Genomic DNA, 17,090 nt, shown 5'->3' with positions numbered 1-17,090 from the left:
AAATTATTCCACGAATATAATTTTACATCTTCAATGACCGCGTTTTCATGAATTTGATTATATAATTTTGAATTCCATTCAAAAACTGGGCATGATCCAGGAAGTAGGCGGGACATTCATAGTGTTGCCGATCACTCATTCATCATCTCGCCTATAAATGAAATAATTTATCCCCATGTGCCTATTAATTTATCTCTTACCTTACACTTTTCAACTGGAATCCTAAAATGATACACGCTGGATAATGTGTCAAATCGGCTTGGTGATAGTGACAGTTACATGTATAAAGTTTTAGAGAAGTCCCAATTCATTTCATTTTACAGTAACAACGCACAGTGGGAATGTGTTGATTTCTTCCGGGTTACGTCTATGCTGATTAGATGATGACATGAGCTCCAGTTTATCCCCCCCATGATAAAAAATGTAGAGGAAACAATATTTCTAACAAATTGTCTCTGATATTTTAATAACACAAACCCATAGAAGAAGAAAAAACGCATCTCAATCATATTTGATTTTAAGTATCTTACAGTACTAGAATATAGTCATTGATTTACACCAAAAGTGAAAAAAACGTTTTCACATGGCGAGTGACGCACCCAAAGGGAACCGGGTTTTACGCATGCGCCCTTGATTGACCGGGGCTCAATGGAGTCACTCAGGTTCTTTTATAGTTCAATGGTCACGAATTCTGATGTCAAGCCGTCTGGAAAACCGGTCTGGAACCCCCGACTAATTTCTACATCAGACGGTCTTGTGACAGAAACCGTCGCATATTGTCCATTATAGCCTTTCAGTGGTATCGTAATCGCTTCAGATATTGTTGAGTAAACATTGCCACATATTACCCTGGCTCAAACTCCCCCTTTCTCCTTTACGAAACAGCTTGAAAGGTGTCTGAAGTCATTTGTATAAAGGCAGACTAGTAGAAAACGTCCAACGGGTGAGTGAGTGAGTGAGTGCGTGCGTGCAGTGATGTAATAAATACGGAAAAATCGGATGTCATTGAGTTCAAGAATGGCCAAGAACATGAAAGACACAAAACATGACAAGATAATTCGTTATAATAATGGACTTTAGATAAGCTTTTCTTGTTATTTAGTATTTTAAGAGACTCAATTAAAACAAATTATATCAAAAACACTTTAAAGCAGGGGGTTGATTTTTTTTTTTTTTTTAGATATGGTTTTGTGGATATAACGTTGACCAAAATCATGACATTCTACATTTCAAAGAGTTCAGAGTATCAATAAACTGACCAGTTTTACTCCTCCATATCTCTCAAATCTAATAGTGTGCGAACATCTGTAAAACAAATGTGTCCGTGTTTCAGGTTCATCATTGGAGAATGTTTCATCAATTTCTGTTAACATTGACACCATGTGTTTTGGAGGGGTACATATTGTGTAAAAAATATTTAGGTGCACCTCTCTTATCTTATTAGAAATACCACATTTGAAGGGACAAAGCCAAGACTTTTGACATTGAGTGTTTGTTTTTCCACACAGTTGGTAAATTAAATGTTCATCTCCTTACATGTGGATTCGTGTACAAGAAGAGAGAGAGCTGGATAAACAAACCGAGATACACCCTCAGCCTTTGTTAATAGAACCATTCTTAACTAATACATTTAATGGCTGATGACCCTGGTATAGGCATCGTAGGTTATCTGAGACATGCCAGACATTGCACATTTGTTGCCAAGCAAGGAATGTTTTTCTCCCTCCAATTACTGTTTAGAGATTTAAAACTAACAGAAAGCATAATCATAGTTAATTAACCCTTACCAGGATATAAATAGCTAAATAAATTGCTGTTTATATTGGGTCCTGGTAATAGGCCTATATGTTCTAACAGAGGCTTCAGCCTTTATTTAGCATTTATTATATCAATTATGATGATGAATGATGTATAATAATAATCTATGATTATTTTTGTCTTTATTTACTGTATACTATGTAACCCTATTTTGAATACAGAGGACACACACAGATGATTTGGGGTTTGGGTCCATTCTTTGGATCTCCGTCAACATAGTAGTTAACATGTCATAGCCTATACAAATAAAGCTTCATTGCCTGACTATTGACACATTTGGTGCAATTATGTATACTTTGTTGTGATATGGAAGCTGTTTCGTCGGCAGTTTACCATCTTTATTATATGCTGCTGTTGAGATAAGAAGAATGATCCTGATTGGTTAGGACAGGGTTAATGATGTAGAAGTTGGGTGGAGTTGAGTCACACACCCACACACAAATACTAGCATTTTAGTTTGGATCGTAGAGTAGTTGGCACGACAGTTGTCCAAGGAAAATGTGTAGAAGTGTTGTGAAGATTCCAGGTCTATTCCAGAGTTGGATGGCTTACTGATCCTGTGTTTGTGTGAAATCCAACCCACAGCCATTTCACAGAAAAAATGTCAGAAGAGAACATTGGAAGACGCAAGGAGAAGTGTGAGAATTGCACTAAACAGGTAAGCCCATGGAATGTTTGTGGTTTCACTGTGCAGTGTGCAAGTGTCTCTCTGCAACTGAAATTGCCCATCCAGTCGTTTCTGACCTAGTTGTTTGAGGTCATTACTTTTTGCATGTTATAGTCAAACATCATATTTTGTGTCCAATTCTAACATTGATTAATTTATTGATTTGTTGGTTGATTGGTAATTTCCAGTGCAACAAGAAGCAGAGGGATGAAGACATTAGCTCCCTTCCGGAGGAAGATGTAGCCAACGGAGAGGTCCCTGCCTCCTCCCATCTCCTCAAGCAGCAGGTGTTGCTGAGTGCCTGTCTGTCCTGTGAGGGCTGTGTGTCCGAGGAGGAGAGCCTAAAGATCTCCCAACAGAACCTGGAGGAGGTGGCCCGCGTCCTGGGCCTCAACAAGGTACTACTGGACCACTGACCAGGCTACCTGGGTCATATCCAATAGGCACCAAATGGAAGAAAATTGACTGAAACAGGGAGGGACTATTTGAACTTATCTAATAACAACTGATGTTTTCCCTTTTTCGTTTCAAAAGGTTTTGCTGAGGTGGTCACTAATGAATACAAACCTGGACACCTCACATGATTAGCCTCCCTGAGCACTTGTGGAGATCTGAGAGGCTTTATGATGTCTGTGCTTCAATAGTAGCTAAAGAGACAAGGGTATATACTGTCTGAGAGGAAAGAGGAACAATTGTGTTATCTTTGCTGTACTTAGTTTCCAGATGACCTCATGCCAGATTTGTTTTAATGTGTGTTGTTATTGCTGGTCTCTTTGCCTGGCATGCAGACTGATTGTTTGATTTCACTGAAATGTATGGGGCATTCAGTGTTGATGCCAGGTAAATGGTCTCTCTCTTCTCGGCCGACGTTTGACATGTCCCTCTCCCACTTTTTGTCATTGCAGAAGTGTGATGTGTCCAAACACCAGGTCCTAGTGGTGTCAGTGTGTCCCCAGTCTCTGCCTTTCTTCGCTGTCAAGTACGGTCTGGACATTCCTGAGGCCACACGCAAGCTCTGTGGCTTCCTCAAGAGCCTGGGTAAGTGAGCGTGTACAGTATCTATGTCTCTGTGCTGACTGGGGATTCCAGACAAGCCCTGTAGTTTCCTCAAAGATCTTTGTGTGGGTGTGTGCGTATGGTGATATACAGTGGGGCAAAAAAGTATTTAGTCAGCCACCAATTGTGCAAGTTCTCCCACTTAAAAAGATGAGAGGCCTGTAATTTTCATCATAGGTACACTTCAACTATGACAGACAAAATGAGAAAAAAAATCCAGAAAATCACATTGTAGGATTTTTAATGAATTTATTTGCAAATTATGGTGGAAAATAAGTATTTGTTCAATAACAAAAGTTTATCTCAATACTTTGTTATATACCCTTTGTTGGCAATGACAGAGGTCAAACGTTTTCTGTAAGTCTTCACAAGGTTTTCACACACTGTTGCTGGTATTTTGGCCCATTCCTCCATGCAGATCTCCTCTAGAGCAGTGATGTTTTGGGGCTGTTGCTGGGCAACACGGACTTTCAACTCCCTCCAAAGATTGTCTATGGGGTTGAGATCTGGAGACTGGCTAGGCCACTCCAGGACCTTGAAATGCTTCTTACGAAGCCACTCCTTCGTTGCCCGGGCGGTGTGTTTGGGATCATTGTCATGCTGAAAGACCCAGCCACGTTTCATCTTCAATGCCCTTGCTGATGGTAGGCTTTGTTACTTTGGTCCCAGCTCTCTGCAGGTCATTCACTAGGTCTCCCCGTGTGGTTCTGGGATTTTTGCTCACCGTTCTTGTGATCATTTTGACCCCACGGGGTGAGATCTTGCGTGGAGCCCCAGATCGAGGGAGATTATCAGCGGTCTTGTATGTCTTCCATTTCCTAATAATTGCTCCCACAGTTGATTTCTTCAAACCAAGCTGCTTACCTATTGCAGATTCAGTCTTCCCAGCCTGGTGCAGGTCTACAATTTTGTTTCTGGTGTCCTTTGACAGCTCTTTGGTCTTGGCCATAGTGGAGTTTGGAGTGTGACTGTTTGAGGTTGTGGACAGGTGTCTTTTATACTGATAACAAGTTCAAACAGGTGCCATTAATACAGGTAACGAGTGGAGGACAGAGGAGCCTCTTAAAGAAGAAGTTACAGGTCTGTGAGAGCCAGAAATCTTGCTTGTTTGCAGGTGACCAAATACTTATTTTCCACCATAATTTGCAAGTAAATTCATAAAAAATCCTACAATGTGATTTTCTGGATTTTTTTTCCTCATTTTGTCTGTCATAGTTGAAGTGTACCTATGATGAAAATTACAGGCCTCTCATCTTTTTAAGTGGGAGAACTTGCACAATTGGTGGCTGACTAAATACTTTTTTGCCCCACTGTATATATATAGAGAGAGAGAGTGTGTGTGTGTGTGATTAGTAGAGCACAGCGTGTGTATGTGAAATAAAAGTGCGGTACATTCATTGGCATCTACCGTAACAGATGAATCATTCTCTTCCCTTCTCTCTCACCCTCCCTTTCTGTCTGTAGGAGTGCAGTATGTGTTTGATACTACTCTAGCAGCAGGCTTCAGTATTCTGGAGAGCCAGAGAGACTTTGTCCAGAGGTACAGCAGGAGGCACCATGATAGCCAGGCCCTACCCATGTTCACCTCCTCCTGTCCAGGTAATATTTACACAATCTCCTTGTTCCTCCCCCTCTTTCCCTCTGCACACACACACACACACACACACACACACACACACACACACACACACACACCACAACCTGAGTATAAAATATTAAGCAGCTTTGTTGTGTTTCAGTTGAACAGTTTTGTGTGCTGTTTGAGGGATGTGTGGCATTATTAAGGTAAGGGTATTAAGGGTTGGACCTAGCTCCCATTTGAAAGTAGAGATAGCAGAGCCGGGCTGGGAGGGAGAGATACAGACACAGCCTCACACCACTCCCTTCCCTGGAGATAGGCCTTTGAGGAGGGGAGTTGCCCTCCCTCTTCTGCTCTCTCATTCAAATCAAATTGTATTTGTCACATGCACCGAATACAACGGGTGTAAGCCTTACCGTGAAATGCTTACTTACGCTCTCTCATGTACTCGTTCTCCTCATGTTCTCTTTTTTTTCTGTTTGTCTTGCTCGCTCTACATCTTTCTCTGACCTCATCCCTTTAGATAATAAAACCATAAGCTTAGGACTCATGTCAATTTCATTATTCCACTTCTGTTCAGGGTGGATCCGGTACGCTGAGCGTGTTCTGGGCAGTCTGGTCATTCCTCACATCTGTACGGCCAGGTCTCCTCAACAGATCATGGGCTGTCTGGTCAAAGACTATTTCGCCAAACAACAGGTCAGCGCTATTTGTGTGTTGTAACAACCCACCCCGTACAATTAAATGAAATTCATGAGAACATGTGAATATTGATTGATGCCACACTATTCATGTGTTTTAACCATGTTACTCATCTCACACAGCAGGTGAATAGTGGTGTCTGCTTTGTGTTTGTAGAAGCTGAGCCCAGACAAGCTTTACCATATTATGGTGGCTCCATGCTTTGATAAGAAACTGGAGGCAGTGCGAGAGGAGTTCTACAACAGTCTCCTGGAGAGCAGAGATGTGGACTGTGTCCTCACATCAGGTACTATGCTCTCATTACCTCTACCTCTACACCCCTTGACTTTTTCCACATTTTCTGGGATTAAAATGGATTTGTCATTTTTTTTGTCAGTCTACACAAAATACTCTGTCAAAGTGGAAGAAAAATTCAAACTCTTTGTAAAAAAATTATGACAAATAAAACACTAATGTGCATTCGGAAAGTATTCAGACCCCTTGACTTTTTCCACATTTTATTACGTTACAGCCTTATTCTAAAATTGATTAAATAACACACAATACCCCATAATGACAATGCGAAAACAGGTTTTTAAAAATGTTTGCAAATGTAGCAAATACTAAAAACATAAATACCTTATTTACATAAGTATTCAGACCCTTAGCTCATTTTCGAGTCTCATAGCAAAGGTACATCCTCTTTCCATTTATCACCCTTGATTTGTTTTGAAAACTTGATTGTAGTCCACCTGTGATGAATTCAATTGATGGACATGATTTGGAAAGGCACACACCTGTCTAATAAGGTCCCACAGTTGACAGTGCTGCAAGCCATGAGGTCGAAGGAATTGTCCGTAGAGCTCCGAGACAGGATTGTGTCGAGGCGCATATCTGGGGAGGGGTACCAAAACATTTCTGCAGCATTCCACCAATTAGGCCTTTATGGTAGAGTGGCCAGAAGCCACTTCTCAGTAAAAGGCACATGACAGCTCGCTTGGAGTTTGCCAAAAGGCACCTTAAGACTCTCAGACCATGAGAAACGAGATTCTCTGGTCTGATGAAACCAAGATTGAACTCTTTGTCTTGAATGCCAAGCAGAAACCTGGAGGAAACCTGGCACCATCCCTATGGTGAAGCATGGTGGTGGCAGCATCATGTTGTGGGGATGTTTTTCAGCGACAGGGACTGGGAGACTAGTCCGGATCGAGGGAAAGATGAACGGAGCAAAGTACAGAGAGATCCTTGATGAAAACCTGCTGCAGTGTGCTCAGGACCTCAGACTGGGGCGAAGATTCAGCTTCCAACAGGACAACGAAGGAGTGGCTTCGGGACAAGTCTCTGAATGTCTTTGAGTGGCCCAGCCAGAGCCTGGACTTGAACCCGATCGAACATCTCTGGAGAGACCTGAAAATAGATGTGCAGGGACGCTCCCTATCCAACCCGACAGAGCTTGAGAGGATCTGTAGAGAAGAATGGGAGAAACTCCCCAAATACAGATGTGCCAAGCTTGTAGCGTCATACTCAAGAAGACTCGAGGCTGTAATCGTTGCCAAAGGTGCTTCAACAAAGTACTGCGTAAAGGGTCTAAATCATATTTTTGTTTTTGCTTTGTCATTATGGGGTATTGTGTGTAGATTGAGGGAATAAAAACCCAATTTAATCCATTTTAGAATAAGGCTGTAATGTAAAAGAAAAAGTGGAATAATTCAAAGGGACTGAAATCTTTTTGAAATCCCTGTACCTTGATTACATAAGTATTCAACCCCCTGACTCAATACATGTTAGTCACCTTTGGCAGTGATTACAGCTGTAAGTCTTTCTGGGTAAGTCTCTAAGAGCTTTGCACACCTGGATTGTACAATATTGGCGCATTGTTCTTTTAAAAATTCTTCAAGCTCTGTCAAATTGGTTGTTCATCATTCCTATAAAGCCATGTTCATGTCTTGCCATAGATTTTCAAGCCAATTTAAGTCATAACTGTGAACATTTCCAGTCTATATATGGCATTGTGTTTTGGTTATTGTAAAGGAAAATGCTCGCTATCCTCAAACTCCCTGTCATAAAACAACCAAGGCGCAGCGTGCATGTCGTTCCACATCTTTTAATAGGAGTGAAGAACTTAACCAACAAAACAAACAGGTAAACCGCAAAGAACGTGACGCAACCGAGGTGCACACAAACACACGCAAAATAATAATTACCCACACATTAGGTGGGAAAAAAGGCTGCCTAAGTATGATTCTCAATCAGAGACAACGATAGACAGCTGTCCCTGATTTGAGAACCATACCCGGCCAAAACATAGAAATACTGAAACCTAGAATGCCCACCCCACATCACACCCTGACCTAACCAAATAGAGAAATAAAACGGCTCTCTAAGGTCAGGGCGTGACACAGGACATAAAGTTAAATTCTTTGCCACATTTTTTGAAGTTTTACTTTCGTGCCTTATTGCAAACAGGATACATGTTTTGGAATATATTTTATTCTGGACAGGCTTTCTTCTTTTCATCCTCGTTTTTTTCCCATCACAGCCATTAAACTGGCCTCATGGCCTCTTTGGCCTCATGGTGAAGTCCCTGAGCGGTTTCCTTGCTCTCCAGCAACCGAGTTAGGAAGTACACAGTCACTACAATGTATCTTTGTAGTGACTGTTTATTAATACACCATCCAAAGTGTAATTAATAACTTCACCATGCTGAAAGCGATATTCAATGTCTGCTTTTTTGTATTTTTACCCATCTACCAATAGGTGCTTTTCTTTGCGACCCATTGGAAAACCTCCCTGTTCTTTGTGGTTGAATGTTTCGAATTCAATGCTCGACTGAGTCACCTTACAAATAATGCGGGGTACAGAGATGAGGTAGTCATTCATCAATGATGTTCAACACTATTATTGCACACGGAGTTCATGCAACTTATTATGTGACTTTTTAAGTACGTTTTTACTCCTGAACTTATTTAGGCTTGCCATAACAAAGGGCTTACTCATTGACTCAAGACATTTCAGCTTTTCATGTGTAATTAATCCCCCCCCCCCCCCCCCCAAAAAAACTTTCATTCCACTTTGACATTATGAGGTTTGTGTGTCGATCAGTGATGCAACATTCAGGCTGTAATACAACAAAATGTAGAATAAGTCAAATGTTTTGAATACTTTCTGAAGGCACTGCATAAATAAAATGTTATTTGTCACATGTGCCGAATACAACAGGTATTACCTTACCGTGAAATGCTTACTTACAAGCCCTTAACCAACAATGCAGTTTTAAGAAAATACCCCCAAAAAAGTAAGAAATAAGAATAACAAATTATTAAAGAGCAGCAGTAAATAACAATAGCGGGGCTATATACAGGGGGTGCCGGTACAGAGTCAATGTGCGGGGGCACCGGTGTCGAGGTTATTGAGGTAATATGTACATGTAGGTAGAGTTATTAAAGTGACTATGCATAGATAATAACAGAGAGTAGCAGCAGTGTAGAAGAGGGTGTGGGGGTGGGGGCAATGCAAATAGTCTGGGTTGCCATTTGATGTTCAGGAGTCGTTTGGCTTGGGGGTAGAAGCTGTTTAGAAGCCTCTTGGACCTAGACTTGGCACTCCGGTACCTCTTGCTGTGCGGTAGCAGAGAGAACCGTCTATGACTAGGGTGGCTGGAGACTTTGACAATTTTTAGGGCCTTCCTCTGACACTTCCTGGTATAGAGGTCCTGGATGGCAGGAAGTTTGGCCCCGGTGATGTACTGGGCCGTACACGCCCTGCGGTCAGAGGCCGAGCAATTGCCATACCAGGCAGTGATGCAACCCATCCAGATGCTCTCAATGGTGCAGCTGTAAAATCTTTTGAGGATCTGAGGACCCATGCCAAATCTTTTCAGTCTTCTAAGGGGATATAGGTTTTGTCATACCCTCTTCACAAGTGTCTTGGTGTGCTTGGACCATGTTAGTTTGTTGGTGATGTGGACGCCAAGGAACTTGAAGCTCTCAACCTGCTCCACTACAGCCCCGTCGATGAGAATGGGGGCGTGCTCGGTCCTCCTTTTCCTGTAGTCCACAATCATCTCCTTTGTCTTGATCACGTTGAGGGAGAGGTTGTTGTCCTGGCACCATACAGTCAGGTCTCTGACCTCCTCCCTATAGGCTCTCTCATCGTTGTCGGTGATCAGGCCTACCACTGTTGTCATCAGCAAACTTAATGGTGGTGTTTGAGTTGTGCCTGGCCGTGCAGTCATGAGTGAACAGGGAGTACAGGAGGGGGCTGAGAACGCACCCCTGAGGGGCCCCTGTGTTGAGGATCAGAGTGGTGGATGTGTTGTTACCTACCCTTACCACCTGGGGGGCGACCCGTCAGGAAGTCCAGGATCCAGTTACAGAGGGAGGTGTTTAGTCCCAGGGTCCTTAGCTTAGTGATGAGCTTTGAGGGCACTATGTTGTTGCGAACGCTGAGCTGTAGTCAATGAATAGCATTTTCACGTAGGTGTTCCTTTTGTCCAGGTGGGAAAGGGCAGTGTGGAGTACAATAGAGATTGTGCCATCTGTGGATCTGTTGGTGCGGTATGGAAATTGGAGTGGGTATAGGGTTTCTGGGATAATGGTGTTGATGTGAGCCATGACCAGCCTTTCAATGCATTTCATGGCTACAGTGGTGAGTGCTACGGTTCGGTAGTCATTTAGGCAGGTGATCTTAGTCCCTGTGCCCAAGAACACTATGGTGGTCTGCTTGAAACATGTTGGTATTACAGACTAAGACAGGGAGAGGTATATCTATCTGCTTTACCTCTTTCTTTCTCTCTCTCTTTTCATCAACTATTTTCTTCCTTTCATCATTTCCAGCCTCCTCCTCTCACAAGATGCCTCGATGCCAGCTATTCTTTCAATTCCCTGTCTCCAATACCTAGACCCACTTCATTACCCCCTCTCTATCCCCAGAAATTGAGAAACATCAGACAGTGAGGGAGGTCATTCGTGTTTATACTGTAAACCTGTAGGTTTTATAATTTGTCCATTGTTTAATGTAAGACTGTAAATCCGTGTGTGTGTGTTCCAGGGGAGGTGTTCCACATGATGGAGCAGATGAAGGTGTCATTAGCAGACCTAGACTCCGTCCCTCTAGACCACGTGTGAGTGTTTCACTTTTCACTGGCCTCTTATCAGGAAGTTTGTGTCCGTGCTCAATGTGGGGCTCATTGCTCAGTGAAGCGGTGATGTGTGTGTGTGTCCTTCCTCCTAATCAATTAAATCAAATCAAGCTTTATTTATACAGCACATTTCAGACATGGAATGCAACGCAATGTGCTTTAAAAGAATCAACAAATAAATTAATGAAAGCTGAAATGTTTTACTACACAACAAACATAAAACAAAAGAAAGACACAAACTGAACTAAAAAGCACCCTAAGGAAAAGCAAAGGTAAAAAGATGTGATTTAAGAAGTCTTTTAAATATGTCCACAGCTTCAGCCCCCCTCAGGCTATTCCAGAGGCTGGGGACATAATAACTAAAGGCTGCCTCTCCATGCCTCTTTGTCCTAGGCTTTGTGATAGTTCATCTGGCACTGGCCTTTTAACTGAGGAACCTACTGGGTACATAACTTAAAAGCATGTCTGACATGTATTGGGGTGCACAATCGTGGATTGATTTATAAACCAATAGAAGAATCTTAAAATGAATTCTAAAACTCACAGGCAGCCAGTGCAGAGACCTTAAAACCGGTGTAATGTTTGCTCTCTGTCTGGTCTTGGTCAGTACCCGTGCTGCAGAATTATGTATGTTTTCAGAGGACCAATGGCTTTCTTGGGTAGACCAGGCAGGAGAGCATTACAGTAGTCAAACCTGCTTGTAATAAAAGCATTGATGAGTCTCTCTGTATCAGCCTGAGAGAGAAATGGCTGTACCATGGCACTGTGGTAAAAGCTCTTGTGGTCACATTCCTAATGTGGGATTCAAAATTGAGTTCAGAATATAAAATAACACTTAGGTTTTTTACCTGGTGTTTTATCTTTATTGCCCATTAATTAAACTATGCGTTTAGAGCGCGGGCTCCCGAGTGACGCAGAGGTCTAAGGCACGGCATCTCGGTGCAAGAGGCGTCACTACAGTCCCTGATTCGATTCCAGGCTGTATTACGTCCGGCCGTGATTGGGAGTCCCATGGGCCTGCGCACAATTGGCCCAGCGTCATCTGGGTTTGGCCGGGATAGGTCGTCATTGTAAATAAGAATTTGTTTCTTAACTGACTTGCTTAGTGAATAAAAAAAATATTATCTCTCTGTGCTTTGGCTCCAACAATAATTACCTCGGTCTTGATTTAGCTGGAGGAAGTATTTAAATCACTAATACAGTCTAATCGTTTATCCACGGAGCTAAAATCCTCTGGGGACACAGAAATGTAAAGCTGTGTATTGTGTGCGTAGCAGTGAAAATCAATGCTGTGCTTTCTGATAATGCTGCCAAGGGGTAACATATATAAACTGAACAGTACGGGACTCAAAATCTAACCTTGGAACGCCACATGTGATATGTATTCTCTCTGAGTTATGTTCACCAAGGGTGACAAACTCTCAACCGGTTAAATAGTTCCAAACCAATTTAGAACTGGACTGGAGAGGCCAACCCACCTCTCCAGTCTGTCCAGAAGGACATCTCATGGTCAACAGTGTCTAATGCAGTACTTAAATCTAAGAGTACAAGGACAGAGAGAAAAATACTGTTGGCACTTAACTCTTTTAGCTGTTTGAAAACCAATTTCTCCAGGTTGGAGATTGGCTGAAAATTGCTAACAACTGAATAATCTATATTTTGTTTCTTTGTTAGCACTTCTGTTTAGTTATTTTATGATATGAAGTACGTTTTTACTTGTATTGAAAGCGCTAAACAAATAGTTTATTATTATTATGCGTGTGTCTGTGAGTGTATTTCTGTGTGTTAGGTTCAGTGACTCAGAGTGTGTCACGTTCTTCTTCGTCTCCATGTTAGCCTGAGTGGTGTGGGGGATCCAGCCTTGGTGAGACACCAGGGCAGAGGATCGGAGGGCTTCCTGGAACACATCTTCAAATATGCTGCTTCTGAACTGTTTAGTCTGGATGTAGAGGAGATCACATACAAGACTCTCAGGTAAGTTCGGAGGAGGGGAGAGAGGGATGACTGGGACAGAGAGAGAAATTGAAGACCTTGAACTGAGAAAGATGGAGAGGGAAGGATGAGAGCAGAGAGGGGTAGGAAAGGGGGTAGAGGAAGCAGGCTGTAAAAGAGGACGTGAGTTTAAATATCCCTCTCATTCTGTCTCCCCTCCCTTCCTCCCTCTAGGAACCGTGACTTTCAGGAGGTGTGTCTGGAGCGGGATGGGGAGGTGCTGCTGCAGTTTGCATCCGTCTACGGCTTCAGGAACATCCAGACCCTGGTCCACCGCATGAGGAAAGGACACGTCCCCTACCAATTGGTAGAAGTGCTATCCTGCCCCGGAGGTAACCCATTGGCCCAGCCACCTGTCAGTCACATCTACTTCCTAGTTCTGGTTTGGTTTTGGGTTAATGTGACGAGGCAATTGTGAAAACCTGTGTTAGAAATTCTTTCACAAATCGTTTTTTACAATTGAGTAACCCCAGACTAGGCTGCCATTGAACTTAAATCCACCGGTGCAAGTGTAAAAAATGTAACTGAGGAAGCTGAATTCATGTAGAAACTACACTAGTAATTTAGTGTGATCTTTATTGTCCCAATGAATGTTGACCCTTCATTCTCCCATCTTCTCTCTCTCTCTCCTCTCTACCTCCCCCTCTTCTATTCTCTCCCCCATCTCCCCTCTCTCTCCCCAGGTTGTGTGAGTGGTCGTGGGCAGGCGCAGGGAGAGACAGGAGGTCGGGTGGACAAAGCCTTGGTTCAGCAGATGGAGGAGGCCTACAGCAGTCTACCAGTCAGGCTGCCTGACACCAACCCTGGGCTACACATTCTCTACCAAGACTGGCTGGAGGGACAGGACTCAACGCACGCCAACACACTCCTACACACACAGTACCAGCAGAGCCCCAGCCAGACACGGACACACACAAAGCCCCCGCACATACAGTGGTGAGACACACACACAGAAAACTCCAACACACCTCAACATCCAAAAGCCCAATATGAGTGGTATCAGGACACTGACCCTTTCTCTTCTAAGGACCATTACAATGCTTCCCATAGGTACCATTGTATAGGCGGGGAGGGCCAGAGGACCTGGATGTTGCTTTTGTGGTCCTTTGCACCCTGCCTAAAGAATAATCTATGGAAAGGACTGGACCAGTATATCCCAGAAAGACTTGATTCTGGACTTACTTCAATACACCACAAGGTGGTGCTGTTGTTCCATCTGTTTCACTGCTCTAGACTGCTGTGGAGGCTGGTCCACTGTGCTCTCACACCATGGAGGGGGAAACGAAGATATGGGAAAAGGACGCTAGTGCCAAATATGTGGGCTAGATTCCAGAGAGAATCAATTATGTGACGGAGCACAACATTTAATCCAGAGGGACACATTTGCAGGATGGACAACATTTCATCTGCCAGCCAAAGGAGCAGTAACCCTGGGAGGAATAATATTCGATCCAAGGGGATGAAGCTGGAAAACTATCACACAAATGTGTCCTGTTAACGTACTGAATGTTAAGCCTGTAAGAAGATCGAGATGCCTTAGTAGTATTGCATTTCAGAGGGGTAAAAATATCCCAAATCTTCAACATAAAACCAGGTGTACTTGTTTCAACTGTGAAATGTACATGTTGTTTTGTCTCCTGTGATTCCAAAATGATCAATCAATCAATTGATTGAAAATGATAGATCTTCTCACTAATAATGCTGATAGTGCTGTTGTGACTGCCATTTGCATTGCGTGTGTTCATCCATGTAATAATCACTGCAATCAATTTGGTAAACAGCTGTGGGATAGGGATGGAGAAATATAACCACTCTCAAATTAATAGACAAAGCTTTTGATACTTTTTCATTTATTTGTATTTTTTTTAACCTTTTTATACCGGTTTTTTTCTCATTGAGATAACATCTCTTTTTCAAGAGAGACCTGAAGAGAGACTTACCATTTATGATTTAAAAATTATAGTTTTAACCATAACAAATCAAATGTTATTTGCCAAATGTTTTGTAAACAACAGGTGTAGACAAACAGTGAAATGCTTTCTTACGTGTCCTTTTCCAACAATACAGAGTTAAAGATATAAAACATAGAATTAGTGACCCGAGGAATGAATACACAGTAAATAACAATGAATGTTTTGTTGATATTTACATTGTTTGCAAACAAATGAATAAAACAAGCTCATATTTAGGGTTCTGATGGGGTACGACAGTTGATATAAGCATGAGGCATTTATAAGTTATATTTTTCAATAGTTATTGGGTATACATCAATCATTTACAAGTCCAAAAATGAATGTACCAATCGCAGATTGGCCCTTTTAAGGTTATTGTTTTATTTGACCATATAGTGTCAGTGTCATACTGATGAACGTTAAAACAATTCCAACCTGGAAATCAGTCTGATTTGAATTCATTCTGAAATGGGACTGAGAATATATCCCTTAACCCCTCGCTCTCTCTCTTTCTCTCTAGAATGCTATAGACTCTAGATCCTAGAATTTTGAAAATGTGTGGAAAACACATCAAATCATCCACCTCTGTTCTGACAAAAAATAAAGTGATGCAAAGGTTGCATTTTAGTACTGCAGGCTAGGGCTCTTTCACCTCTGTAAACTATAGTTGCAAGTTTTAGTGTCACAAGTACAGTTTAATGCCTTTCTTGCAAACTCATAACCCAACAATGCAATAATTAATAACAATGTATTACTAGAAGAAAAACACGAGAAATAAGAATAGGAAATATGAAAAAAGAAAATATGGAAATATGAAACACACAAAGTAAGTAATTAAGCATTCTATATACAGGAAATATTTATAAATCAGATCCAATACCATATTTGCATGTGCAGGGATACTGGAGTGATGGAGGTAGATATGTATAGGGGTAAGGTGACAGGGATACTGGAGTGATGGAGGTAGATATGTATAGGGGTAAGGGGACAGGGATACTGGAGTGATGGAGGTAGATATGTATAGGGGTAAGGGGACAGGGATACTGGAGTGATGGAAGTAGATATGTATAGGGGTAAGGGGACAGGGATACTGGAGTGATGGAGGTAGATATGTATAGGGGTAAGGGGACAGGGATACTGGAGTGATGGAGGTAGATATGTATAGGGGTAAGGGGACAGGGATACTGGAGTGATGGAGGTATATATGTATAGTGGTAAGGGGACTAGGCTGCAGGATATAAGATTAACATAGTAGCATTGCATGTGAGTGGGGTGTAGACCAGTATAAAATGTATGTGCATATTATATGTGAGTGAGCAAATGATGGAGTGAGTGTTTGTGTTGGAGTGACGATGTCTGTGAGTGTGTATATATTGAAATAAAAATGCAACCAGAGGATGGCAGTAAACCTCTAAATAGTATGCTGCTGTGGCTGGATATTAGAGCAGGGCCCAGATCTTCCCTCTTTCTTGTACAGTGTGTATTCTATCTTGGGAATCAGGAAAGTCTGGTTTAGTTTATTTTCCATTCAAACTGTAAACAGATTTGACCATATATAAGTCAATGTTTGCTTTGCCTGTTTGTTGCTTTGTCTCAGCAGTGCATAATACATATTGTTTCAGATGAGTTTGTCATGAGCTTTTGTTTTCATTGACTACACTAAAGCTTGTTGTGTTTTCTTTTTTATTGATGCAGTAGTAGTTAAGATGGGGAGAAGTCTGTCTATAATAAAGCGATGCTCTGCCTTCTCAACAACACTATCAACAGGACAGGTCCTACAGGCCCTAGTTTTGTCGCACCTTGACTACTGTTCAGTCGAGTGGTCAGATGGCACAAAAAAGGACTTGCAATTGGCTCAGAACAGGGCAGCTTGGATGTACACAGAGAGCTAATATTAATAATATGCATGTCAATCTCTCCTGGCTGAAAGTGGAGGAGAGATTGACTTCGTCACTACTTTTATTTATGAGAGGTATTGACATGTTGAATGCACCGTGCTGTCTGTCTAAACTACTGGCACACAGCCCGGACACCCATGCATACCCCACAAGACATGCCACAATAGGTATCTTCACAGTCCCCAAGTCCAGAACAGATTATTGGAGGCACACGGTTCTACATAGAGCCACGAATACGTGGAACTCTATTCCACATCAAGTAACTGACACAAGCAGTAAAATTTGATTTAAAAAAACAGATTTAAAA

At 42.1% G+C, this 17,090-nt stretch overlaps 1 protein-coding gene across 2 annotated transcripts; it reads left to right on the top strand.

Annotated features, from left to right (window-relative positions):
* The first annotated feature begins 660 nt into the window (after window positions 1–660).
* On the top strand, window positions 661–15,832 carry LOC120029992 (nuclear prelamin A recognition factor-like). 2 transcript variants are annotated; one of them, XM_038975309.1, is made up of 11 exons: window positions 661–943; window positions 2,404–2,476; window positions 2,674–2,883; window positions 3,391–3,523; window positions 5,006–5,140; window positions 5,701–5,819; window positions 5,979–6,108; window positions 10,851–10,923; window positions 12,778–12,915; window positions 13,108–13,265; window positions 13,617–15,832. In XM_038975309.1, the coding sequence occupies exons 2-11, from the start codon at window positions 2,420–2,422 to the stop codon at window positions 13,871–13,873; spliced, it is 1,410 nt and encodes a 469-aa protein (XP_038831237.1). In that variant the 5' UTR covers window positions 661–943; window positions 2,404–2,419; the 3' UTR covers window positions 13,874–15,832. The 2 variants fall into 2 exon arrangements, with proteins under 2 accessions (XP_038831237.1, XP_038831236.1); XM_038975308.1 differs by lacking the exon at window positions 661–943 and having other exon boundaries at window positions 2,294–2,476.
* The last annotated feature ends 1,258 nt before the right edge of the window (window positions 15,833–17,090 follow it).

Source organism: Salvelinus namaycush, chromosome 35, assembly GCF_016432855.1.
Source record: "Salvelinus namaycush isolate Seneca chromosome 35, SaNama_1.0, whole genome shotgun sequence".
Classification (NCBI taxonomy): Eukaryota; Metazoa; Chordata; class Actinopteri; order Salmoniformes; family Salmonidae; genus Salvelinus; species Salvelinus namaycush.
Note: the sequence above shows the minus strand (reverse complement) of the source record. Positions and strands in the feature narration are given on the sequence as shown.